At 43.7% G+C, this 28,000-nt stretch overlaps 1 protein-coding gene across 1 annotated transcript in view; it reads right to left on the reverse strand.

The window, feature by feature from the left end:
• Positions 1–20,755: 20,755 nt before the first annotated feature.
• col6a3 (collagen, type VI, alpha 3) overlaps positions 20,756–28,000 on the reverse strand; it is a 40,353-nt gene continuing 33,108 nt past the window's right edge. Inside the window, 4 exon segments of the mRNA XM_046362680.1 lie at positions 20,756–21,551; positions 21,803–21,919; positions 22,351–22,407; positions 27,704–27,787. Of these exon segments, the coding sequence (XP_046218636.1) occupies positions 21,511–21,551; positions 21,803–21,919; positions 22,351–22,407; positions 27,704–27,787 (299 nt within the window). The 3' untranslated portion in view covers positions 20,756–21,510.

Consider the following 28,000-nt stretch of genomic DNA (forward strand, 5'->3'; position numbering starts at 1 on the left):
CTGCTTCCATCACGTGGACTGGGACATGTTTCGTATTGCGTCAGATGGAAATATTGACGAATACGCTGATTCGGTGTGCGAGTTAGAACGTGCGCTGAAGATGTTGTTCCCATAGCAACGATAAAAACATTCCCAAACCAGAAACCGTGGATTGATGGCATCATTCGCGTGAAACTGAAAGCGCGAACCACTGCTTTTAATCAGGGCAAGGTGTCTGGTAACATGTCCGAATATAAACAATGCAGCTATTCCCTCCGCAAGGCTATTAAACAAGGTAAGCGTCAGTACAGAGACAAAGTGGAATCTCAATTCAATGGCTCAGACACAAGAGGCATGTGGCAGGGTCTACAGTCAATCACGGACTACAAGAAGAAACCCAGCCCAGTCACGGACCAGGATGTCTTGCTCCCAGGCAGACTAAATAACTTTTTTGCCCGCTTTGAGGACAATACAGTGCCACTGACACGGCCTGCAACGAAAACATGCGGTCTCTCCTTCACTGCAGCCGAGGTGAGTAAGACATTTAAACATGTTAACCCTCGCAAGGCTGCAGGCCCAGACGGCATCCCCAGCCGCGCCCTCAGAGCATGCGCAGACCAGCTGGCCGGTGTGTTTACGGACATATTCAATCAATCCCTATACCAGTCTGCTGTTCCCACATACTTCAAGAGGGCCACCATTGTTCCTGTTCCCAAGAAAGCTAAGGTAACTGAGCTAAACGACTACCGCCCCGTAGCACTCACTTCCGTCATCATGAAGTGCTTTGAGAGACTAGTCAAGGACCATATCACCTCCACCCTACCTGACACCCTAGACCCACTCCAATTTGCTTACCGCCCAAATAGGTCCACAGACGATGCAATCTCAACCACACTGCACACTGCCCTAACCCACCTGGACAAGAGGAATACCTATGTGAGAATGCTGTTCATCGACTACAGCTCGGCATTCAACACCATAGTACCCTCCAAGCTGGTCATCAAGTTCGAGACCCCGGGTCTCGACCCCGCCCTGTGCAACTGGGTACTGGACTTCCTGACGGGCCGCCCCCAGGTGGTGAGGGTAGGCAACAACATCTCCTCCCCGCTGATCCTCAACACGGGGCCCCACAAGGGTGCGTTCTGAGCCCTCTCCTGTACTCCCTGTTCACCCACGACTGCGTGGCCACGCACGCCTCCAACTCAATCATCAAGTTTGCGGACGACACAACAGTGGTAGGCTTGATTACCAACAACGACGAGACGGCCTACAGGGAGGAGGTGAGGGCCCTCGGAGTGTGGTGTCAGGAAAATAACCTCACACTCAACGTCAACAAAACTAAGGAGATGATTGTGGACTTCAGGAAACAGCAGAGGGAACACCCCCTATCCACATCGATGGAACAGTAGTGGAGAAGGTAGCTAGTTTTAAGTTCCTCGGCATACACATCACAGACAAACTGAATTGGTCCACTCACACTGACAGCGTTGTGAAGAAGGCGCAGCAGCGCCTCTTCAACCTCAGGAGGCTGAAGAAATTCGGCTTGTCACCAAAAGCACTCACAAACTTCTACAGATGCACAATCGAGAGCATCCTGGCGGGCTGTATCACCGCCTGGTACGGCAACTGCTCCGCCCTCAACCGTAAGGCTCTCCAGAGGGTAGTGAGGACTGCACAACGCATCACCGGGGGCAAACTACCTGCCCTCCAGGACACCTACACCACCCGATGTTACAGGAAGGCCATAAAGATCATCAAGGACATCAACCACCCGAACCACTGCCTGTTCACCCCGCTATCATCCAGAATGCGAGGTCAGTACAGGTGCATCAAAGCTGGGACCGAGAGACTGAAAAACAGCTTCTATCTCAATGCCATCAGACTGTTAAACAGCCACCACTAACATTGAGTGGCTGCTGCCAACACACTGTCATTGACACTGACCCAACTCCAGCCACTTTAATAATGGGAATTGATGGGAAATGATGTAAATATATCACTAGCCACTTTAAACAATGCTACCTTATATAATGTTACTTACCCTGCATTATTCATCTCATATGCATATGTATATACTGTACTCTACATCATCGACTGCATCCTTATGTAATACATGTATCACTAGTGTTATGCTGGTGAATGAGGACCCAAAAGCGACTTAACAGAAACAGAGTCTTTATTCCAGTCTATAACAAAAACGATAATCCTGGAAATATCTCAGGTAAAGTCAAAACAGGAAAACTGAAATCCTCTAGTCAGTAGAGGGGAACAACTGGAGATGCGACCACAGACTGCAGGTCGCTTCGGGAAGGCGCAGGCCGTAGCTGATATAGATACCTGCTCACACGCAGCATCTGAAGAAGGCAAAAACACGACAGGGCGGAACAAGGACACAGAACAGCAAACATCAAACAAGGATCCGACAAGGACAGAAGCGGAAACAGAGGGAGAAATAGGGACTCTAATCAGAGGGCAAAATAGGGGACAGGTGTGAAAGAGTAAATGAGGTAGTTAGGAGAATGAGGAACAGCTGGGAGCAGGAACGGAACGATAGAGAGAGAGAGCGAGAGAGAGGGAGGGGGATAGAAAGAGGGAAAGAACCTAATAAGACCAGCAGGGGGAAACGAATAGAAGAGGGAGCACTGGGACAAGACATGACAATCTATGACAAAACATGACAGCCACTTTAACTATCCACTTTGTTTACTTTGTCCACACTCATCTCATATGTATATACTGTACTCGATACCATCTACTTTATGCTGCTCTGGCGCACTCGAGGAGGAACCCTGGCGGCAACGGAGGAAATCATCAATCAACGAACGGTCCAGCACGTCCCGAGATGGAACCCAACTCCTCTCCTCAGGACCGTAACCCTCCCAATCCACTAAGTACTGGTGACCACGTCCCCGAGAACGCATGTCCATGATCTTCCGTACCTTGTAAATAGGTGCGCCCTCGACAAGGACGGGGGGGAGGGAAGACGAACGGGGGCGCGAAGAAAAGGCTTGACACAGGAGACATGGAAGACAGGGTGGACGTGACGAAGATGTCGCGGAAGAAGCAGTCGCACTGCGACAGGATTGACGACCTGAGAAATACGGAACGGACCAATGAACCGCGGAGTCAACTTGCGAGAAGCTGTCGTAAGGGGAAGGTTACGAGTGGAAAGCCACACTCTCTGACCGCGACAATACCTAGGACTCTTAATCCTACGTTTATTGGCGGCTCTCACAGTCTGCGCCCTGTAACGGCAAAGTGCAGACCTGACCCTCCTCCAGGTGCGCTCACAACGTTGGACAAAAGCCTGAGCGGAGGGAACGCTGGACTCGGCGAGCTGGGACGAGAACAGAGGAGGCTGGTACCCAAGACTACTCTGAAAAGGAGATAGCCCGGTAGCAGACGAAGGAAGCGAGTTGTGAGCGTATTCTGCCCAGGGGAGCTGTTCTGCCCAAGATGCAGGGTTTCGAAAAGAAAGGCTGCGTAATATGCGACCAATCGTCTGATTGGCCCGTTCTGCTTGACCGTTAGACTGGGGATGAAAACCGGAAGAGAGACTGACGGAAGCACCAATCAAACGACAGAACTCCCTCCAAAACTGTGACGTGAATTGCGGACCTCTGTCCGAAACGGCGTCTAACGGGAGGCCATGAATTCGGAACACATTCTCAATGATGATTTGTGCCGTCTCCTTAGCGGAAGGAAGCTTAGCGAGGGGAATGAAATGAGCCGCCTTAGAAAACCTATCGACAACCGTAAGAATCACAGTCTTCCCCGCAGACGAAGGCAGACCGGTAATAAAGTCTAAGGCGATGTGAGACCATGGTCGATAAGGAATGGGAAGCGGTCTGAGACGACCGGCAGGAGGAGAGTTACCTGACTTAGTCTGCGCGCAGTCCGAACAAGCAGCCACGAAACGGCGCGTGTCACGCTCCTGAGTAGGCCACCAAAACCGCTGGCGAATAGAAGCAAGCGTACCCCGAACGCCGGGGTGGCCAGCTAACTTGGCAGAGTGAGCCCACTGAAGAACAGCCAGACGAGTAGAGACAGGAACAAAAAGAAGGTTACTAGGACAAGCGCGCGGCGACGCAGTGTGAGTGAGTGCTTGCTTTACCTGTCTCTCAATTCCCCAGACAGTCAACCCGACAACACGCCCTTCAGGGAGAATCCCCTCGGGGTCGGTAGAAGCTACAGAAGAACTAAAGAGACGGGATAAGGCATCAGGCTTGGTGTTCTTATTTCCCGGGCGATAAGAAATAACGAACTCGAAACGAGCGAAAAACAACGCCCAACGAGCTTGACGTGCATTGAGTCGTTTGGCAGAACGGATGTACTCAAGGTTCTTATGGTCAGTCCAAACGACAAAAGGGACGGTCGCCCCCTCCAAACACTGTCGCCATTCGCCTAGGGCTAAGCGGATGGCGAGCAGTTCGCGGTTACCCACATCATAGTTGCGTTCCGATGGCGACAGGCGATGAGAAAAATACGCGCAAGGATGGACCTTATCGTCAGAATGGAAGCGCTGGGACAGAATGGCTCCCACGCCCACCTCTGAAGCGTCAACCTCGACAATGAATTGTTTAGTGACGTCAGGAGTAACAAGGATAGGAGCGGATGTAAAACGCTTCTTGAGGAGATCAAAAGCTCCCTGGGCGGAACCGGACCACTTAAAGCACGTCTTGACAGAAGTAAGGGCTGTGAGAGGGGCAGCCACTTGACCAAAATTACGAATGAAACGCCGATAGAAATTCGCGAAACCGAGAAAGCGCTGCAACTCGACACGTGATTTAGGAACGGGCCAATCGCTGACCGCCTGGACCTTAGCGGGATCCATCTGAATGCCTTCAGCGGAAATAACAGAACCGAGAAATGTGACAGAGGAGACATGAAAGGCGCACTTCTCAGCCTTCACATAGAGACAATTCTCTAAAAGGCGCTGGAGTACACGTCGAACGTGCTGAACATGAATCTCGAGTGACGGTGAAAAAATCAGGATATCGTCAAGGTAAACGAAAATAAAGATGTTCAGCATGTCTCTCAGTACATCATTAACTAATGCCTGAAAGACAGCTGGAGCATTAGCGAGACCGAACGGCAGAACCCGGTATTCAAAATGGCCTAACGGAGTGTTAAACGCCGTTTTCCACTCGTCCCCCTCTCTGATGCGCACGAGATGGTAAGCGTTACGAAGGTCCAACTTAGTAAAGCACCTGGCTCCCTGCAGAATCTCGAAGGCTGACGACATAAGGGGAAGCGGATAACGATTCTTAACCGTTATGTCATTCAGCCCTCGATAATCCACGCAGGGGCGCAGGGTACCGTCCTCTTCTTCTTAACAAAAAAAACCCCCGCTCCGGCGGGAGAGGAAGAAGGCACCACGGTACCGGCGTCGAGAGAAACAGACAGATAATCCTCGAGAGCCTTACGTTCGGGAGCCAACAGAGAGTATAGTCTACCCCGAGGGGGAGTGGTCCCCGGAAGGAGATCAATACAACAATCATACGACCGGTGAGGAGGAAGGGAGTTGGCTCTGGACCGACTGAAGACCGTGCGCAGATCATGATATTCCTCCGGCACTCCTGTCAAATCACCAGGTTCCTCCTGAGAAGAGGGGACAGAAGAAACAGGAGGGATAGCAGACATTAAACACTTCACATGACAAGAAACGTTCCAGGATAGGATAGAATTACTAGACCAATTAATAGAAGGATTATGACATACTAGCCAGGGATGACCCAAAACAACAGGTGTAAAAGGTGAACGAAAAATCAAAAAGGAAATGGTCTCACTGTGGTTACCAGATACAGTGAGGGTTAAAGGTAGTGTCTCACATCTGATACTGGGGAGAAGACTACCATCTAAGGCGAACATGGGCGTGGGCTCCCCTAACTGTCTGAGAGGAATGTCATGTTTCCGAGCCCATGCTTCGTCCATAAAACAACCCTCAGCCCCAGAGTCTATCAAGGCACTGCAGGAAGCTGCCGAACCGGTCCAGCATAGATGGACCGACAAGGTAGTACAGGATCTTGATGGAGAGACCTGAGTAGTAGCGCTCACCAGTAGCCCTCCGCTTAATGATGAGCTCTGGCTTTTACTGGACATGAAATGACAAAATGTCCAGCAGAACCGCAATAGAGGCAAAGGCGGTTGGCGATTCTCCGTTCCCTCTCCTTAGTCGAGATGCGAATACCTCCCAGCTGCATGGGCTCAGTCTCTGAGCCGGTAGGAGGAGATGGTTGAGATGCGGAGAGGGGGAACACCGTTAACGCGAGCTCTCTTCCACGAGCTCGGTGACGAAGATCTACCCGTCGTTCTATGCGGATGGCGAGTGCAATCAAAGAATCCACGCTGGAAGGAACCTCCCGGGAGAGAATCTCATCTTTAACCTCAGCGTGGAGTCCCTCCAGAAAACGAGCGAGCAACGCCGGCTCGTTCCAGTCACTGGAGGCAGCAAGAGTGCGAAACTCTATAGAGTAATCCGTTATGGATCGATCACCTTGACATAGGGAAGCCAGGGCCCTGGAAGCCTCCTTCCCAAAAACTGAACGATCAAAAACCCGTATCATCTCCTCTTTAAAGTTCTGATACTCGTTAGTACACTCAGCCCTTGCCTCCCAGATAGCTGTGCCCCACTCCCGAGCCCGTCCAGTAAGGAGTGATATGACGTAGGCGATCCGAGCTCTCTCTCTTGAGTATGTGTTGGGCTGGAGAGAGAACACAATATCACACTGGGTGAGAAAAGAGCGGCACTCAGTGGGCTGCCCAGAGTAACATGGTGGGTTATTAACCCTAGGTTCCGGAGACTCGGAAGACCAGGAAGTAGCTGGTGGCACGAGACGAAGACTCTGAAACTGTCCTGAGAGGTCGGAGACCTGAGCGGCCAGGGTCTCAACGGCACGACGAGCAGCAGACAATTCCTGCTCGTGTCTGCCGAGCATCGCTCCCTGGATCTCGACGGCTGAGTTGCGAGAATCCGTAGTCGCTGGGTCCATTCTTGGTCGGATCCTTCTGTTATGCTGGTGAATGAGGACCCAAAAGCGACTTAACAGAAACAGAGTCTTTATTCCAGTCTATAACAAAAACGATAATCCTGGAAATATCTCAGGTAAAGTCAAAACAGGAAAACTGAAATCCTCTAGTCAGTAGAGGGGAACAACTGGAGATGCGACCACAGACTGCAGGTCGCTTCGGGAAGGCGCAGGCCGTAGCTGATATAGATACCTGCTCACACGCAGCATCTGAAGAAGGCAAAAACACGACAGGGCGGAACAAGGACACAGAACAGCAAACATCAAACAAGGATCCGACAAGGACAGAAGCGGAAACAGAGGGAGAAATAGGGACTCTAATCAGAGGGCAAAATAGGGGACAGGTGTGAAAGAGTAAATGAGGTAGTTAGGAGAATGAGGAACAGCTGGGAGCAGGAATGGAACGATAGAGAGAGAGAGCGAGAGAGAGGGAGGGGGATAGAAAGAGGGAAAGAACCTAATAAGACCAGCAGGGGGAAACGAATAGAAGAGGGAGCACCGGGACAAGACATGACAATCTATGACAAAACATGACAACTAGCCACTTTAACTATGCCACTTTGTTTACTTTGTCTACACACTCATCTCATATGTATATACTGTACTCGATACCATCTACTTTATGCTGCTCTGTACCATCACTCATTCATATATCCTTATGTACATATTCCTTATCCCCTTACACTGTGTATAAGACAGTAGTTTTGGAATTGTTAGTTAGATTACTTGTTGGTTATCACTGCATTGTCGGAACTAGAAGCACAAGCATTTCGCTACACTCGCATTAACATCTGCTAACCATGTGTATGTGACAAATAAAATTTGATTTGATTTGATTTGATGCAGGCAATGAGGCAGTGATCGCTGAGAAAACAGCAGAGATGTATTTAGAGGGCAAGTTGGTTAGGATGATATCTATGAGGGTGCCCGTGTTTACGGCTTTGGGGTGGTACCTGGTAGGTTCATTGATAATTTGTGTGAGATTGAGGGCATCAAGCTTAGATTGTAGGATGGCTGGGGTGTTAAACATGTTCCAGTTTAGGTCGCCAAGCAGCAAGAGCTCTGAAGACAGATAGGGGTCAATCAGTTCACATATGGTGTCCAGAGCACAGCTGGGAGCAGAGGGTGGTCTATAGCAGGCGGCAACGGTGAGAGACTTGTTTTTAGAGAGGTGTATTTTTAAAAGTAGATGTTCAAATTGTTTGGGTACAGACCTGGATAGTAGGACAGAACTCTGCAGGCTGTCGTTGCAGTAGATTGCAACAAAGCTCCCTTTGGCCGTTCTATCTTGTCTGAAAATGTTGTAGTTAGGGATGAACGTTTCAGAATTTTTGGTGGTCTTCCTAAGCCAGGATTCAGACACGGCTAAAACATCCGGATTGGCAGTGTGCTAAAATCAGTGAATAAAACAAACTTAGGGAGGATGCTTCTAATGTTAACATGCATGAAACCATGGCTATTACGGTTACAGAAGTCATCAAAAGAGAGCGCCTGGGGAATAGGAGTGGAGCTAGGCACTGCAGGGCCTGGATTCACCTCTACATCACCAGATGAACAGAGGAGGAGTAGGAAAAGGGTACGGCTAAAACTATGAGAATTGGTCGTCTGGAACAGAGAGTAAAAGGAGGTTTCTGGGGGCGATAAAATAGCTTCAAGGTATAATGTACAGACAAAGGTATGGTAGGATGATTGAAACCAGGTGATGTCATCGCATGTGTGGGTGGTGGAACTGAAAGGTTGGATAAGGTATAGTGAGCAGGACTAGAGGCTCTACAGTGATAAGACAGCTAACAATTACGGGCCACAGATGGGCGTTCAGGTAACGTCGCGACCGAGGGGCCAGTTGGATAACTCCCTCGGGCAGATAACGTCGGTAATCCAGTCGTGAAGGCCCGGTGGGGCTCCGCATTGGCAGTAAAACGGGTCCGGATTGATTGTAGCCCAGGAGTGGCTGATGGAACTCTTCAGCTGGCTAGTTCCTGAATAATTTATGTTTGCTCCGGGATCGACGTAAGCCAATAGTCACACAGATAGCAGCTAGCTTGCTGCGAGATCCAGGTGTAAATGTCCAGAGCTTATATATATGACAAGACGAGGACAAAGGACGTTTGACTGCTATGCCATCTTGGGATAATGATATAATTTACAGTACAGTGGCCCACATCTTTTGCCTCAGATCTCAAATACTTCCCCACATCTTACTATTTTACTTGGTAGAAACCAATCCTGAGAGATATGCCGACTTGAACGCTCAGCATTGAGGAGGTCCAGGAGGACAATGGCGACTGACTGACAGTGTTCAGTTGTTCCACAGAATGCCTGGCCCCAAGGGGATCGGTGAGAGAGAAAAACAGAGAAATCTAGAGACAGTTTCCACTGTGACTCAGATAAATGAAGGGTATTTACAGTGAGGCTCCTCAATGTGAAACCAATTAAGGGTCCCGGCATTTATGGCTCCTGTGAAAAGACAGAGAGCCAGTAGAATGAGTCACCACCGAACATTGTAGCTTCAGCATGTGCAGTGCTGCTGAGAACAGTGGTGGAGAGCTTGCTCCTCCTCTCTTTTTATATTTCTTTCTCTCTTTCCCACTCAACCACAGACAGGACTACCAAGGGCAGAATATATCTTCCCACACTCTCAGTTTAACCTTGACCACTTCATAAACTGGAGCATGGGCTGACACAACGTTGACCTTGATTCTGCACAATATTGCTTAATGGCCTTTGAAGCAATTTACTTCAGAGCAAAGCCATTACTTCATTCCACTTCTGTGCTCTAGAGGACTGTGTTATGTGGATGCTCCAGCATTAAACAAAACGTTAAGGAAAGACACCAATGTTTAATCAAACATTTCACATTTTTGGCCTGTAACTGAAATATAATTGACTCTCCCTCTAACCATGTCTACATTGGCAGTCTCATGACCCACTATGACTCATCAGGCTGAGCAGAGGGGAACAGACCACTGCTTTGGCATAGCCAGCATACTGCGGAGCCAAGTTTGGTAAAATAGATTGAACGAGATTTCCCCTATACTCTGTCTGAATGGTTTCAATTAAGATCAAACGAATATGTCATGGGAGACAAAGGGAGGTCGACATGTGGAGACAAGAAACTTGACCACTGAGCATTAAAGTGTCCAGCAGCTTGAGACTCATGAGAAACCTAGTGATGAATTAATCTAACGCCAAATTAGACAGGACAATGACCCAACACACCTCCAGGCTGTGTAAGGGCTATTTGATCAATAAGGAGAGTGATGAAGTGCTGCATCAGATGACCTTGCCTCCACAATCACCCAACCTCAAACCAATTGAGATGGTTTGGGATGAGTTGGACTGCAGAGTGAAAGAAAAGCAGCCAACAAGTGCACAGCATATGTGGGAACTCCTTCATGACTGTTGGGAAAGCATTTCAGGCGAAGCTAATTGAGAGAATAACAAGAATGTGCAAAGCTCTCATCAAGGAAAAAGATGGCTACTTTGAAGAATATTAAATATTAAATATATTTTGATTTGTTTAACACTTTTTTGGTTACTACATGATTCCATATGTGCTATTTCATAGTTTTGATGTCTTCACTATTATTCTACAATGTAGAAAATAGTAAAAATAAAGAAAAACCCTTGAATGAGTTGGTGTGTCCAAACTTTTGACTGGTACTGTATATGCTCACATGCCCATCTCCAGCGTCCGCATTACTCTCTGCCACATTGCCTCAAACTGCACCATTTTGTTTCTCTCTGTCCCCCCACGCACTTTCAACATTTAAATAGTAAATCATTTTACCTTTCCATTGGATTAACAACAGTGGATTGGTTGATTTCAGGTTTTAAGTATACGTTTCTTCACGATGATTGACGATAAAAGTATCATCCAACCCATTGGGTATCTCACTGCACCCTCATAAACCATGTCTTGAAATATACAGACGGATTAAAACACATTTACATTGTAATAGTTCTAACAGCCAACTTTCTAACTCCACCCATAACATTTGAACTTTATAACATTCCCAGAAGGCATGGGTTATTGAGTCATTGTTAGTTTTACACTTCAGACCTGGCTCTTATGTTGTCCTGTAGAATTTGTGAATTTTGTCTCTTGTATAGTACATTCTATACATTAGTTTATACTGGATTAAGCATACATTTTCATTAACTGTAATTTCATTAGTTATGTTCCAACATTCCCTTCATCTTGTGCCAATATCAGTTATTTTTAAGTCTTGGTTCCAATAGTAATAATTTTTCTAAGAGAATGTCAGTTGGATAGGCTCTCTGCAAGGTTTTGTATAGCTTACTTAAATATTAATATATTTTTTGACTCAAATAGGATTCCCTCAAGATTGCTCTGATGTATGAAAGATTTAAAGTGGAAATTTCATGATATGAAATTTTTAAGTTACATGTTTAAAAAAATATCTGCATTGGTCAATCCAAAATAGATTTTTAACCTCTACGGGATCGTTGTCCCTATACTAGGACGGTTGATGCTAACGTGCGCTAATGTGACTAGAATGACGACGTAAGTAACAGAAAACTTTCTAGGACATAGACTTGTCTTATATGGAGAGAAAGCTTTAATTCCTATTAATGTATCAGCAATGTCCAATTTACAGTAGCTATAAAAGGGACAATATACCATGCTATGGTTTGAGGAGAGTGCACAACAACAAAACACTTTTATCACTGCAACTGGTTTGATACATTAATCTCTTGAAGGTAAATCATGTACTTCCATTCAGTAATCTTGCTCTGATTTGCCATCCTGAGGGTCCCAGAGATAAAATGTAGCATCATTTTTATATTCAAAAGTAGGAACTGGGTTCAACAGTTTGAACCCCTGCTGTCTCTAGCTCCACACCCACCCCACCCGGCTATCTAGATGTGTGAAAGTTAGTGTATAAGCTACTGATCCATCATGTTTGACATTCCTGGGAGTGTGTAAACAAAAATGTTGTATTACCATATCATTTTCTGTATGCTCTCTGTAGTTATGTACTTGAAAATGTATCAATTGACCAATTCGGCACATTTGGGCAAACTTCATACAAAATACTGTGTTGTTTTGCAGTGCTTCACTGGATCAATCTGAAATTTTGCTCACACACTGCTGCCAACAAGTGTCCAAAATTGAAATTGCGCCTAAACTGCAATATTATATTATGGCCTTTCTCTTGCATTTCAAAGATGATGGAACAATTCATTTTTTTGAAAACGCATGTTTTTTGCTTGTGTTATCTTTTACCAGACCTAATGTGCTATATTCTACTACATTAATTTCACATTTCCACAAACAGTGTTTTCAGTTTCCTTTTAAATTGTATCAAGAATATGCATATCCTTGCTTCGGATCCTGAGCTACAGGCAGTTCGATTTAGGTATTTCATTTTAGGTGAAAATTGAAAAAAAAGGGTCCGATCCTCATGGAAATAAATGTGTTAAAATTGGAATGGAAAGGGTGCTCTACCAAATTGAAAGTCATCTGACTAGGTTGGAAATACAGTACCTTGCAGTTTCAAAAAGACCTCACTGCTGCCCGATGAGCCTATTTTTACAACCTGATTGAGTAGAATAAAAACAATACAACATTTATTTTAGAATCTGTCACAAATCTAACTAAAAAGCAGCATTCCCCAAGTGAGGTTGGCCTTCACTTCAGTAGTGATGAATTCATTAACTTTAAAAATATCATGATCATTAGAAAACAAATGATGGATTCCTCCTTGAATATGGCTATTTCTCCAAATCTCAGTTGTCCTGAGTCAGCACAGAACTGCCAGGACCTCGGATCAATGGAAACACATTATCCTGTATTCCTTGAAACATTGACAAATCAAACTGTGAAGGACCTCTGCGTTACTCTGTACCCTGATCTCTTCCATTCAACGAACATATCAAATATATTTCAAGAGCAGCCTTTTTTTCATCTTCTTTACATTGCAATATTCAGAAAATGCATGGAATATTTGATGCAGAAAATCCATGCCTTTGTCACTTCAAGACTAGATTACTACAATGCTCTACTCTCCGGCTACCCAGATAAAGCACTAAATAAACTTCAATTAATGCTAAATACGGCTGCTAGAATCTTGACTAGAACCTCAAAATTGTATCATATTACCCCAGTGCTGGCCTCCCTACACTTGCTCTCTGTTGAGACTAGGGCTGACTTCAAGGTTTTTCTGCTAACCCACAAAGCACTACATGGACTTGCTCCTACCTATCTCGCCAATTGGTTTTGCCATACATACCAACACGTACGATATGGTCACAAGATGCAGGCCTCCTTGGTCCTAGAATTTCTAAGCAAACAGCTGGGGGCAGGGCTTTCTCCTAAACAAACATTTTATGGAATGATCTGCCAAGCCATGTGACAGTGGCAGACTTGGTCTCAACCTTTAAGTCTTTAATGAAAACTAATCTCTTCAGTAGGTCCTTTGATTGAGTGTAGTTTGTCCCAGGGTTGCAAAGGTGAACTGGAGTGACGAACCACCCTTGCTGTTTCACAAGGTCCTTTGCTGTTGTTCTGGGATTGATTTGCACTTTTCGCACCAAAGTACATCTCTAGGAGACAGAGCGCGTCTCCTTCCTGAGTGGTATGACGGCTGCGTGGTCCCATGGGGTTTATACTTGTGTACTATTGTTTATACAGATGAACGTGGTACCTTCAGGTGTTTGGAAATTGCTCCCAAGGATGAACCAGACATGTGGAGGTCTACCATTTTTTTCTGAGGTCTTGGCTGATTTATTTTGATTTACCCATGATGTCAAGCAAAGAGGCACTGAGTTTGAAGGTAGGCCTTGAAATACATCCACAGGTACACCTCCAATTGACTCAAATGATGTCAATTAGCTCTAAAGCCGTGACTCCATTTTCTGGAATTTTCCAATCTATTTAAATCTTGTTTTTCAACCACTCCACAAATTTCTTGTTAATAAACTATAATTTTGGCAAGTCGGTTAGGACATCTACTTTGTGCATGATACAAGTCATTTTTCCAACTATTGTTTACAGATTATTTCACTTATAATTCACTGTATCACAATTCCAATGGGTCAGACGTTTGCATACACTAAGTTGACAGTGCCTTTAACCTCAATGATTCCAACCTAAGTGTATGTAAACTTCTGACTTCAACTGTATATCCTGATGCCAGGTCACCTTACCCCTGTACATGCCCACCTCTATCACACCAGTATCCCTAGACATTGTGAATATGGTATTGGAACTGACCCTGTATATACTGTAGTTTCTTACTTTCTCATGTTCTTCTTCTTTTTTTCCTACCACATGTTATTTTTAGAGCTACATTGATATTGATTGCATTATTGGGATTGGAGCTTGCAAAAAGGGCATTTCACCGTACTTGTGCACGTGATATTAAAACCTGAAACTTAAATCCCAGGTCACCTTTTGCTCATCTGCGAAATCTGCAATCCAACCCAAGTGATCTGCCGCCCTACGACATTGCTCCAACAAAGGCACATTAACAACGGTTCACTCTCCCCCTCCCCAAATCCAAAGCTGTGGCTTCAGACTGTCCTGGACTGATGTCATCCAATTCACACTGAAAACCCTCCAAAGCCAACCAGGGATAGAGTAGGCTCGGCTTTAATGTATGTGTTCTCTGTCACCTGGAGTTGAATGGCAAATAAAATGGTCCAGCAACACAAAGAAAGCACAAAGGACAATTCCCAAGGACTAGCCAGCCCTTCCCCCTGAGGGGCCAAAATGTATTTCTCTGTTGCAGTATCCAGAGGACTGGCTATTGAATGTGTGATAGAATAATACTATAATATCCATGTTCAGTATCTATCTGAAAGTTGTCCCCTAAAGAGGACTCTGAAGCTATCTATATGTATGTATGATATCTGTGGTTACTTTTATCTGTAAAGGCTGAACTCTAAATTACTCTGTGCAAAGGGGTTTACATTGGTTTCATCCCTAACACACGCCTTTAGATGCTGTGACATCCTGTGGAGATTGGGCCTTGGTGGTCAGGTTACTCTGTGAACTTGGTATCATTTGATTGCTCAATGGTTTTGGGTTGAGAAAGTTACACCTTCAGATGGTATACATGGAAATGAGGTCTGTTATTCTCTCTCTTATCCTGTCCACTGGAGGAAGGAGGTGTGATTCTCATTTTCTAGACCTCTGGCTTAGTAGGCATCTCTTTGTTCATGCATTGTCTTGTAAGTTAACCTTAGGATCTACAGTATATGCCTAGAATAATGCTTTAGGCCTTGTATGTGGATCCATTCATTTTGCAGTTATTGAATAATACATACTTTGATATTCAATCCTTGTGAACATTCCTTGATCTTAGCCTATTAAAATGTTTATTTGATTATTTGCTTAGTCTTATTATGAGTCGCATATGAGGTATATACTGTATAATATGCATATATGATCATTATTACCCCACTACAATAGTATTTTATCCCTGGAATCCGGACTCTGAACACTGGCAGAGAAACCGGAATGAGACTCACTCGGCTGGCATTACACCCCTATCAACTCCGACAACCGCTGCTGCTCTCCACCGGCCTTAGACAACCCCATTCCCAACGATGCCTCACCAGAAGACCCTTTGCCAGCCGCCTCAATATTCCTCACAAAGTCAGCCCAGCCGGAGACAATGGTCACACGAACTGTTCCAAGCCAAGGCCTCCTGATCGTGTTTCCACCGCAGGCAAACAGGACAGCACTTGTGAGTATCTTTAATTTTCATTCGGAAAACACATGCCCTAGGGCAGGGTTGGTGGCTCAAACTCGGCTGGTTAACCTCAAGCAAGGCAAGCAATGGCTTAAAGAGCAGGAGCATAAGCAAACACAAATCCTTCTCTAGCAAGGAGGCATTAGCTATACAAGCAGAGCAGAAAGTAGTCAGATCCACAACCCGCAACATCTAAGGGGATGAGTACTCTTTCCTCACTAACAGACACCTAAGTCAGAGCCGAATCTCGTAGCCTTTGTGTGCTTGAAAAGTTGCATGACACGCTCTTTCTTCAGGCGAGTTGAAGAGCTGAGAATTGAGGAAATGTATGCAAGTTGCGTTATTATGGCATCCATTGACCCATTGGGCGTGATTTCATTTTGCTTCAGGTGAATAAGATTTGTCGTTGACTCTCCATAGTATGTTATACCAAGTGACAGACTGAAAGAGAACCACAATTTGGCCCCTATAAGAATATAGTTTAATAGCCCTGTCATAGACCTAAGGATAGTCTTTCCACTCCTTATTTAATCTTGCTCTTGTGACTGGGTTCAAATCAGATTTGAACCAGGTCTCCTGCATGTCACAAGAATGTGTTAGCCCACTAAGCTAAGCCTGTGGAGATGAGTTCAGGAAGCTAAGACAAGTCTTCAAGTCTCCAGCAAGGCTTTCATCAGGAGAGTATGGTTCATTGAACCACCTCGGTTACGTTTCACCCCACTTTGATATCATACTCATAGATCAGTCTACCAATATAACTGACTGGGTTTCGAAATCAAGCCTACTACACAACAACAACATGTTCTGTGGCAAACAGAAGCAGAAGGATCTGTGCACCCCAGTGCAACAGAGATGGTTTGGTGATCCATGCATGTGCTGAGCAAACTTGTCCAAGACCTGAAGCAGTGGCGGGGCTCCTCAGAGGTGGGGAGGACCATCCTCCTCAGTGAATTCCAGAAAAATTAAAATAGTGAAACATTAAAAAAGTTAACCTTTTCAGATAAAACTATACTAAATATATTCACACCACCAAATGATTGATTTAAACACACGGTTTTGCAATGAAGGACTACAGTAGCCTCAACAGCACTCTGTAGGGTAGTTTCTGTAGCCGGAGAATAGCTAGTTTTCGTCCTCCTCTGGTACATTGACTTTAATACAAAACCTAGGAGGCTCGTGGTTCTCACCCCCTTCCATAGCTTGTGAAAAGGCAGTGAAATGACCATGCAACACTGCTGTACTTATGCACCTGAAAAGTGTGTGGTGGAGGCACACACTTTCAGGGGCACATTTACAGTATACTAAAACTTTGTGTTGGTTGAAATGAACTACCTTGGCGCTGCTCTCTCACTCACTCTCTCCCTGGGCAACTGCCCGACTTGCACTGGCAGCCAGTAGCCATTAGGCCTAAAATGTGGATAGACAGTCTTTTGATTTCTGTTAATTAAACAATTGATTTGAATGCCTCTGATGCATTTCTTCATCAACAACAGGAAGGACAAGTTTAAGCATAGTAATTGTTGGTTTCCCTCGTTATTTATATTCCCAGGTGCTCCAGTGTCAAAATGTCATTTCATTCATCCCAACAACAGTTGCACGTTTGCATGTGTTGAGCATATTACCTTAATTAAAGAGACTTTAACTTTATTTAGATATCTATATCTATAGAGGGTTACTGGGGTGTTAGTGAACGCACTGAACATGCTCTTCAGTTGATACATATTTGAATGTGAACTAGATAGTATGTAGACCGTCAACTAAGCTGAAAACTTGTTTTTCACTTTATTTGGATAGTCCCAAAGCAAATACTGTAGACAGATAGTTACTAGAATGACAACACATATGCTGTTAAATTGTAATTGATATTCAGTTGAGATGCTGCTGATAGTCTCCTGATTGTTTGTTGATCATCCATAAATGGGCTTGGCATTTGTGCAAGTGATGGGATACACTGTTAAAATATCACTGAAATGCTAAAGACATGCTGTCGACATGTTATTACTGATTGTCTGTAGAGCATGTGTCAAACTCTTTCCATGGAGGGCCGAGCGTCTGCGGGTTTTCGCTCCTCCCTTGTACTTGACTGATGAATTAAGGTCACTGATTAGTAGAGAACTCCCCTCACCTGGTTGCCTAGGTCTAAATTGAAAAAATAAAATACAAATAAACAGCAGACACCATGCCCTCCATGAAACGATTTTGTCACCCCTGCTGTAGCGATTCTACAGATGGACTATCCAAATAAAGTGTTACCCTACTTGGTGTCATTAGTCCCCTACGAACATTCATCACAGCATTTACCATGACTGATAATGGCTGGAATTGCAATGAAATGACCAATTGTCGGAACTCTGTGACAAGATGATGATGCAAACTCCCCACACTGAGGTTAGTCACACACCTGCCTGTCGAAATAAGAAGAACTCGTAGGCGACCATGTTTGTGGACAGAAAAAATGACTAATTCTATGGTTTTGAACGCAGTTCTCTGTGAACCCTGTCACTTACAACTGTCAACTGGAAATCACGACCATGATAAACAATTGTCAACTGGAAACCACGACCATGATAAAGTGAAGTTAATAGCGCTGAGGGTGGATGTTTTTAGTGAAGGGAGTTAATTCGGTAGACAGTGGTGGCATAGTGACAAGGAGAGGGACGTAATCTTTGGCCCACGCTGAATGCAACGCAGTACAACACTTAGTCACTCCTCATGCCCCACAGAAACTCTGACACGGTTGGTGCCAGTCTGGCGTGACCCTCGTTTCTGCTCTACATGGACGGCTGACAACTTAGCAGTTTGCACTGCCAGAGTTCTTCTCTCAGGACAAACCACACCACTTGGAGAACCATGGAAGAGCTAGCTAGCTTGGGCTCAGCTGTGGTAGCACAGGGAAATATGTTGGGGAAAACAACACAAAACAATGCATCTGTCACTGTGAAATCCACACGCTGCTTATCAAGTTCACATAACTGCACTGTGTTTGTCAAGCTGTGTTAGCCTCTCTTGGATGAGCGATAAGAAGCGACACTTGGAACACATGTTGGTTATTTATCACAGCTTAAACTATTGATCAATGCATACAGTGGACACTAAATGGGTTATTCGGGATGGGGATGCTTTTACAAACAAAGAGATTGCAGAGCAAGCACGAAAAGCTTGCGTGAGCAAAACCCAACTGGAAAACAGAATGAGGCTTGTATCCAGTATGTCTGTATGTGCCAGAGTGCATAATGGTTTGTGTGTGTGTTTGATTCCACGCCATTAGACTTACGCAAGCAACACACAGCTGTTGAGAACAGTTTAACAGTTTTTGTTTTGTTTTACAAAACTGCTAAGCGAATGGTTACATAAAGTCACCAAGCATGTATTTTATTAAGTGCTCTGTGACAAGTAAGCCTCTGAACACTTGGCATGGGATATCTCAACACCCTCATCAGCAAATAGATCACAGCCATGAGGTAATTTTCCTTGAAGTACTGTACAATAAGTCCCACACGGCCAACAGGGCTTACTCAGAAAGTGTACACTATTACATATTTATAAGCTTATCCAGATTACATGTATAAGTATAACAATTACAGTACTATAATTGTACTATTTGATAACGTACTTAGTCTAAAGACACATTTTTTAAATATAAAACATGGGCAGTCTTGAAAGGTCCAATCAGAAAAATGACTTTCCCTTTCCAATAATCTTTTGATAAATACTTCCAAAGAGATTCACGGAAAGTTCAGTCAAAATGTTGTGACGCTGTTGCTTGTTGAGTTACCATAGTGTTCAACATTAAAAAGAGGTTAGGGAGTTGAATGCCTTTCCCCTCATCCCCTGATCTAAATGTCTCATTTGTGACAGTCAATTTTTTTTTGCATTTTTAAGGAACATTTTTGTGAAGGAAACAGTCCTATCTTGGCCATCAAAACAACTGCAGAGGTAGAGCATCTGGAGTTACTGTGCTGAGTTCGGGGGTCACTGGACCCCTTCTCTAACACTACTAAGCCCAAACCCATAAATCACATTTCCTCCTTCACAGTCCCCAGAACAGTTTGAGCTCCTTGGACTTGACCCGTTTCTACACGGGCTGGAATCTCATTGCAGCCAGCATGAAAGTGCAGTCTTAGTGTTACAAAGATTTTTATTTAACCCTTATTTTGCCAGGTAAGTTGACTGAGAACACATTCTCATTTACAGAGGTTCACCTGTAAACTAATTGGCCAGCGTTATCTCTGCCTGGGACAGGCAAGGCTCAGTGTCTCTCATCCATTTAAGCCTCAGAAGTATAAAGTATGGTATACTGTACCAGCCTTAAATAGACAGGTTGATGTTGTGATAAAAATTCATGATAGACCACAGATAAATACTTTCACTTGTCACAATTAACCTGTCAACTTAGATGAGTGCAGCAACTTAATGAGCACAATGTTAAGCCAATCATACCATGGCAATTACATCTTCAACAGTGGAACCTAATAAAAGCGTCTGCTAAATGGCATATATTATTTATTATTATTATTACTTAAATGGTGCCTACTAGGTCTATTTCACCTAGATTATATCATCTGGATTTCTATGGTGGTTAGGTAATCAATCCCTTGCCTCAAATGACTTCTGTTTGACGGTATAAGTGCTTTGTTTGGCCTTTTCCCACTCCTCTCATGAGTTATCTAAAAATAACGATCTTATGTTGTGTCAGTATCGCACGCGCGCACGCGTACACACACACACACACACACACACACACACACACACACACACACACACACACACACACACACACACACACACACACACACACACACACACACACACACACACACACACACACACACACACACACACACACACACACACACACACACACAGGATCTTTCACTCTGTTCGGTCTTTGTTTTTTGTCCTTTTGGCCTCTCTCTTTTTTGGTCAGTCTAACATTTCACAGTCTCCAGGGACCAGTCAGTACTGTTAAAGAGCTTTGCTCTCAAACTGAGTCATGTACCAAAAAGAAGAAATCCACTGCTCAAGTTTATTAGAAAGACTAATAAATGTTTATTCCCCCCCCGTTCCCAGATGAAACACAAAGTTAAGTAAAACAAGACAACAACAAAAATCACTAACAGCTTGATAAGTACATTCCATATTCAAAAACTGGAACATGTGTGTTTGAGGCAGTGGTTCTAGAAGTGAATTTACATTACATGATGAATTCCTTTCCTCGCTGAGAAACTGGTTTAACTGTCATTACATACACACTGCCAGCTTGACTTGTGTAGACATCAGCAAAGTGAGTGAATGTCTGTATTGGGGGATATAGTGACGTAATACAAACGTATGATGACTCTTTCAAAGTCACTGTGGACTTGTGAGTGTATGTGCATGTGCATATGTAAATAAGGATTTATTGATAAATCTGTGTCCCAAGATATTCATACACATTACTTAATAAAATGACGAGTTCAACTTTTTAATGAAAAACATATTCTGTAACTGTTCCAGAAATGTTACCTTACAAACACTGGATGTTCTCCGCAACTCAACCAGAGAAAAAAAACACACAAAAAACACTATGTAGCACCAGTAGGAAAAATCATGCAGCAAATTGATTTGCTTTCTTTCTTTCTGTAATATAGACTACTTCAATACTCATTTTGATCAAATCCTGTTTGTGGAATCCAGTGCAGCCACCTCTCCTTTGGTATAGCTTCTCTTTGGTCATTTTTGTTGATTTTCCTCAGAATCTCCTCAGTAGAGGTATATGTTGACAATGAATCAATTTCCTCCTACGTTTTTATTGCGGCAATGACTCTTTGGTTGACAGGTGCTGTCAGTGAAAAGCAGGAAAGAAGACATACATGATTTTTAAACAAAAACAATAACATTTAATTTATCTTGTTCTGAGGGTAGGTCTGCCTCAACGGCAGAAAAACATGTGTTTGGTTAAGGTTAGGCGTGAAATGTGACAAGTAATCCCAATTGGTTAGGGGTTATGGTAAGATTCCAAAGAGCAACTTTGTATATGGCAAATCATATACAAAGTAACTTTGTTACGCCCCCTTTATACCACCAACCTACCACCTAGGGAGCCTTTTCTTCTCTTTCCTTTTATTCTCACTCGTCGCTGTGAGCGCCGCCCGCTGTTTGCACGGCTTTCATCCAACCAATCCCATGCCTTCTGGCCTCGAGGCAGAGCTGCCCTCAGGACAAGATTGAAGGAAAACTCCAATGAGCATTTATTTACACATACAGAATATTTGCAATATTGTCTGTCCCTGAGAAATGTTATTTTAGATGATGGATTGACAGATGGAATATCCACCTCTGATAAGGTGTATACTACTGTACATTACCCTCTGTTTACCCACCCATATGGAAGCAAAACCATTTATGTTCCACTGTTGGCAACCTGCCATGCTTAGTTAAGTCCTAATAAACGTTTCTGACTAAAAGCAGATGGGTAACAACGAAACAGCTATATTGCTATATAAATACCTTTTTTGTGTGTGTGGGGGGGGGTCCTTTTTTGTTTGTTTGAGCACATGCCCCCCAAAAGGTCTGTGCACTGCCCTGTATAATGCTGTATACTGCACTTCATAGAATGTGTTACCAATAGGGGAATTTACCAATAGCTGGAAGGATCTCCGTCTCGGGCTGCTGCTCCACTTGTTGCTGAGGCTCTGCTGTCAAACAGGGGGGAAAAAAAGAGGTCCTAAACTCAAGCAACAACCTTTTACAAACGGATCTACAACATCCTTAACACTTTAATTGTATGTGCCGTCATAGAGCTGTTTTTATACTGTGATGTAATAGATGCCATATACAGTCATGATAGGTAACAATATGTAAGCTTAACATGGTTAGCTTATCAGCTAGCTAACCAGGTAACCTAAATTGCATCCTGTATCATGACATTAGCTATCAGGGCTTCTTACGACAACTGTTATCAAGCGAATGACGGTCTATGATTGGCTATTTAGTTAGTTAGTCAAATAAGACCAGACAGGTGCAAACATCCTCGGCAAGCTCTTGGAAAACATGGCAACAAGGACCACTCACCTGACCCTGGCTTGGAAGTGAAATGTGAAAACAGAACATTTGATAAGGTAATCAAATGTATCTCATTGCCGGATAAATTAAACTCAGAGCAAAAATCTATTAGTAGGACTATTGCATATAGTAGCTGTACATCTATCAATGTGAGTCGTTTTGAACAAGGAGTGTAGAACAGGCATAGACTGTAAAGTAGCATAGGTTTGTATTGGTGAATTGTTGATATGAAATCAGCTGCTTCTCCCTAAACCATGTTGCTATCAGAGTTAATTACATGTTAATGTTAGTACATTTTAGTAATTGAGTAGGTCTGTGGATGTGTGGTCCCCATGTTCTGCAGCGAAACCACCATCTGTACATAATCCCGGTGAGCCAACTCCACAAGTACCTCTCGGTAATGCTGAGAAAGTACATGAATTCAACCACAGTCTTGGACGCAAGCGCACCCGTCAAAGCCACCCTACTGCAAAGTCCTTCCTGCTTTGCACGTTACACAGTAATAGTATATCTTATTAAAATAGCATTATCATTGCATAGTATTGCAATAATATGACGGGCTTCAATCAAGACCAATTATGTATATACAGGTGACTGTCAAAATAAAGGAAACACTAACATAAAGTCTCTTAATAGGCATTGGGCCACTACGAGCTGCCAGAACAGCTTCAATGCGCCTTGGCATAAATTCTGAAACTCTATTGGACGGATGCGACACCATTCTTCAACAAGAAATGCAATCATTTGGTTGATGTGTGGTGGAAAACGCTGTTTTAGGCACCGCTCCAGAATCTCCCATAGGCCTAAGTGTTCAATTGGGTTGATCTGGTGACTGAGACGGCCATGGCATATGGTTTACATCATTTTCATGCTCATCAAACCATTCTGTGACCACTCGTGCCCTGTGAATGGGGCATTGGCATCCTGGAAGAGACCACTCCCATCAGAATAGAAATGATTCACCATAGGTTGAAGGTGATTACTAAGAATGGCTGTGTATTTATTGGCATTTACCCTGCCCTCTAAGGGTTTGAGTGGATCTAAACTATGCCAGGAATATGCCCCCGACACCATAACAGCCACCAGAACCCTCATTTACTCAAGTGTCTCCTTTATTTTAGCAGTTACCTGTATGTATATCATATATACTGTAAATATAATATGTACATATACTGTAAGTATACTGTAAGTATATCATGAAAATATACAGTTGAAGTCGGAAGTTTACATACACTTAGGTTGGAGTCATTGAAACTCGTTTTTCAACCACTCCACAAATGTCTTGTTAACAAACTATAGTTTTTGCGTTTGGGACATCTACTTTGTGCATTACACAAGTAATTTTTACAACAATTGTTTACAGACAGATTATTTCACGTATAATTAACTGTATCACAATTCCAGTGGTTCATAAGTTTACTATACTAAGTTGACTGTGCCTTTAAACAGCTTGGAAAATTCCAGAAAATTATGTCATGGCTTTATAAGCTTCTAATAGGCTAATTGACATAATTTGAGTCAATTGGGGGTGTACCTGTGGATGTATTTCAAGCCCTAACCTCAAACTCAGTGCCTCTTTGCTTGACATCATGGGAAAATCAAAAGAAATTAGCGAAGACCTCAGAAAAACATTGTAGACCTCCACATGTCTGGTTCATCCTTGGGAGCAATTTCCAAATGCCTGAAGGTATCACGTTCATCTGTACAAACAATAGTACGCAAGTATAAACACCATGGGACCAAGCAGCCGTCATACAGCTCAGGAAGGCGACGTGTTCTGTCTCCTAGAGATGAACGTACTTTGGTGCGAAAAGTGCAAATCAATCCCAGAACAATAACAAAGGACCGTGTGAAGATGCTGGAGGAAACAGGTACAAAAGTTCCTATATCCACAGTAAAACGAGTCCTATATCGACATAACCTGAAACGCCGCTCAGCAAGGAAGAAGCCACTGCTCCAAAACCGCCACAAAAAAGCCAGACTACTGTTTTCAACTGCACATGGGGACAAAGATCGTACTTTTTGGAGAAATGTCCTCTGGTTTTATGAAACAAAAATTTAACTGTTTTGCCATAATGACCGTCATTATGTTTGGAGGAAAAAGGGGTAGGCTTGCAAGCCAAAGAACACCCTCCCAACCGTGAAGCACGGGGGTGGCAGCATCATGTTGTGGGGGTGCTTTGCTGCAGGAGGAACTGGTGCACTTCACAAAATAGATGGCATCATGAGGTAGGGAAATTATGTGGAAATCTTGAAGCAATATCTCAAGACATCAGTCAGGAAGTTAAAGCTTGGTCGCAAATGGGTCTTCCAAATGGACAATGACCCCAAGCAAAGTTATGGCAAAATGGCTTAAGGACAACAAAGTCAAGGTATGGGAGTGGCCATCACAAAGCCCTGGCCTCAATCACATTTGTGGTGTCACGCCTTGGTCATTGTATCTTGTGTTTTGTTATATGTTTGGGTAGGCCAGGGTGTGACATGGGTTTATATGTTGTATTTCGTATTGGGGTTTGTATTAATTAGGAGTGTGTATTAGTAGGGGTGTGTTTAGTTATGCTTGGCTGACTGAGGCGATTCCTAATTGGAGTCAGCTGATTCTCGTTGTCTCGGATTGGGAACCGTATTTAGGCAGCCTGAGTGCACGTTGTATTTCGTGGGCGATTGTACCTGTCTTAGTGTTAGTCACCAGATAGGCTGTATTTGTTTCACTCGTTTGTTGTTTTCATTTTTTCAGTTATTTCATGTACTGCATTAGCTTCATTAAAAGTCATGAGTAACCTACACGCTGCTTTTCGGTCTGACTCTCTTCAAACAGCAGACGAATATCATTACATGTGGGCAGAAGCTGAAAGAGTGTGAGCGTTAAAGGAGGCCTACAACTCTGATTCAGTTACACCAGCTCTGTCAGGAGGAATGGGCCAATATTCACCCAAGTTTTGTGGAAAGCTTGTGGAAGGCTACCTGAAACGTTTGACCAAATTAAACCATTTAAAGGCAACACTAACAAATACTAATTGAGTGTTTGTAAACTTCTGACCCACTGGGAATGTGATGAAATATATAAAAGCTGAAATAAATCATTCCCTACTATTATAAAATAAAGTGGTGATCCGAACTGACGTAAAAGGGATTTTGTACTCGGATTAAATGCAGGAATTGTGAAAAACTGAGTTTAAATCTACTTGGCTTAGGCGTATGTAAACTTCTGACCTCAACTGTATATGATTGAAAAAAAAACATTTGTCACTATGACAACTATAGTAGGTGTGTTTGTGAGTTCTCAGAGTTATCTGAATCTCAGAGGCAGCCCCCCTCAAAAACTCCCTGATTCGCTGGTTCAGGAGATCTCTTAGCTATTCCCACCGTACGTTCTCTACCATAAGGGAGAGTGTGCAGTGGCCTCACTCCAAGGCTCAACATGTGAGCAATAAATCTTCATCAATGGAGTTATTTTCCACAAAGACTTTTTCTCTCTCTCACTGTAAAATCTACAGGAGCTATAATAATAGTTAAGAGATTGTATTTCAGTGAACAGTTCAGTTGTTTATTAAGTCATAATTTCCTCCATGCCCAATATTTTTGGCAGCATAACTTACTATCTGGGGCAGAAATACTGCTAGTTTATAATTTTTTTTTACAGAAAACTGCCCTTTTCTTCCTCATGCTGTCTAGCAGTAGCCACGGCAGCCATTTTGGAATGGCAGTGTCAGCCAATCAGCTCCTTTCTTGTTCAACGCGACGTGCCATTCCAAAATGTCTGCTGTGGCTACTGCTAGCGATCATGACTACACAGTGTCTTAGTGTAACCATGATTGCGTTCCGATCCCAGTGCAACTCAGTGTAAACAAGTGTAATGGTAGGTTTGGTTTCTTCTAGCAAGGGCGGACTGTGACCAGATTTATTGTTCCTTGAGGCCCCCATTATTAACCAGATGAGGAGCATTTTGTGCTAAAAAGTTAGATGGACCAACTGGGCAAAAACACTCACCAGCCCATTTAGCATGATGGCCAGTCGGCCCCTTCTGAATATAGATTAAAAAGGCACCTTTTTTTAATTAAAGGACCACTCTGTGATATTTACAGCCATGTTTTTTTAATTTGAATAAATGATTTACGAGTGGGCTTTTAACTTGAAAATCATTGTGCATTATGTGTGAAAAGCTTTTGTGTGTTGAAGAGTGATTCTGAACCATACTGTTGGATTTATTGGAGTAACAACAATGCTGCCAATGCAAACGCAAACACCCATGAATCCCATTAGAGACCATTAGCTAGAGAGGAAAGGCAATTTCTGAATCAGGCAAGCCAAGGGGAGGCTTCTCAAAAGTAAAAGCTGGCTCTTTTTGAGTTCAAATGGAAAGTTCCTAGTGGGCCAATTCAAATTAGCCTCAATGCCTAATAAATATGCTAATTTTTTAAAGAAAACATGGTTTGAAATCATGCCAACCCTCGCTCACACATGCCAACCCTCGCCACCCCTTGCACACACACACGCACACGCACGCACATATACACACACGTTTGTTCTACTGTCCTTGTGGGGACAAAACAATTGATTTTCCCTAAACCCTAGCCCCTAGCCCCAAACCCATAATCCTAAACCTAATCCCTAAACCCTAATTCTAACCCTAAACCTAAGCCTAAAATAGCCTTTTTTCCTTGTGGAGACCAGCGAAATGTCCCCACTTGTCTGAATTTTCCATGAGGACTTCAGTCCCTACAAGGATAGTAAAACCACACACACACACACACACACACACACACACACACACACACACACACACACACACACACACACACACACACACACACACACACACACACACACACACACACACACACACACACACACACACACACACACACACACACACACACACACACACACACACACACACACACACACACAGAGACAGGTGTCACTCACCAATCTCTGGTTTGTCCAGTGGTGTAGTGGCCATGATACCTGTCACCTCCATGGGGGCAGTGACCTTATGCTCTGCTGCTGCTTCTGTCCAATCAGATATGACATAATAATGGTCAGTGAATTCAGTTATACAGATATTTATGGGTGTTGTGTTGCTAGTCTGCCACCAGGTGGCATGTTTTGTTTTGCCTTGCACAAAAAAACATTCCAATAAAATATATGAAAGAAAGAAAGATGTTTTTCCGAAACAGGAAAACCACCTTTATCAGTGCTTGGAAGTTCCACAACATGAAACAC

This window comes from Oncorhynchus gorbuscha, linkage group LG09, assembly GCF_021184085.1.
Source record: "Oncorhynchus gorbuscha isolate QuinsamMale2020 ecotype Even-year linkage group LG09, OgorEven_v1.0, whole genome shotgun sequence".
NCBI lineage: Eukaryota > Metazoa > Chordata > Actinopteri > Salmoniformes > Salmonidae > Oncorhynchus > Oncorhynchus gorbuscha.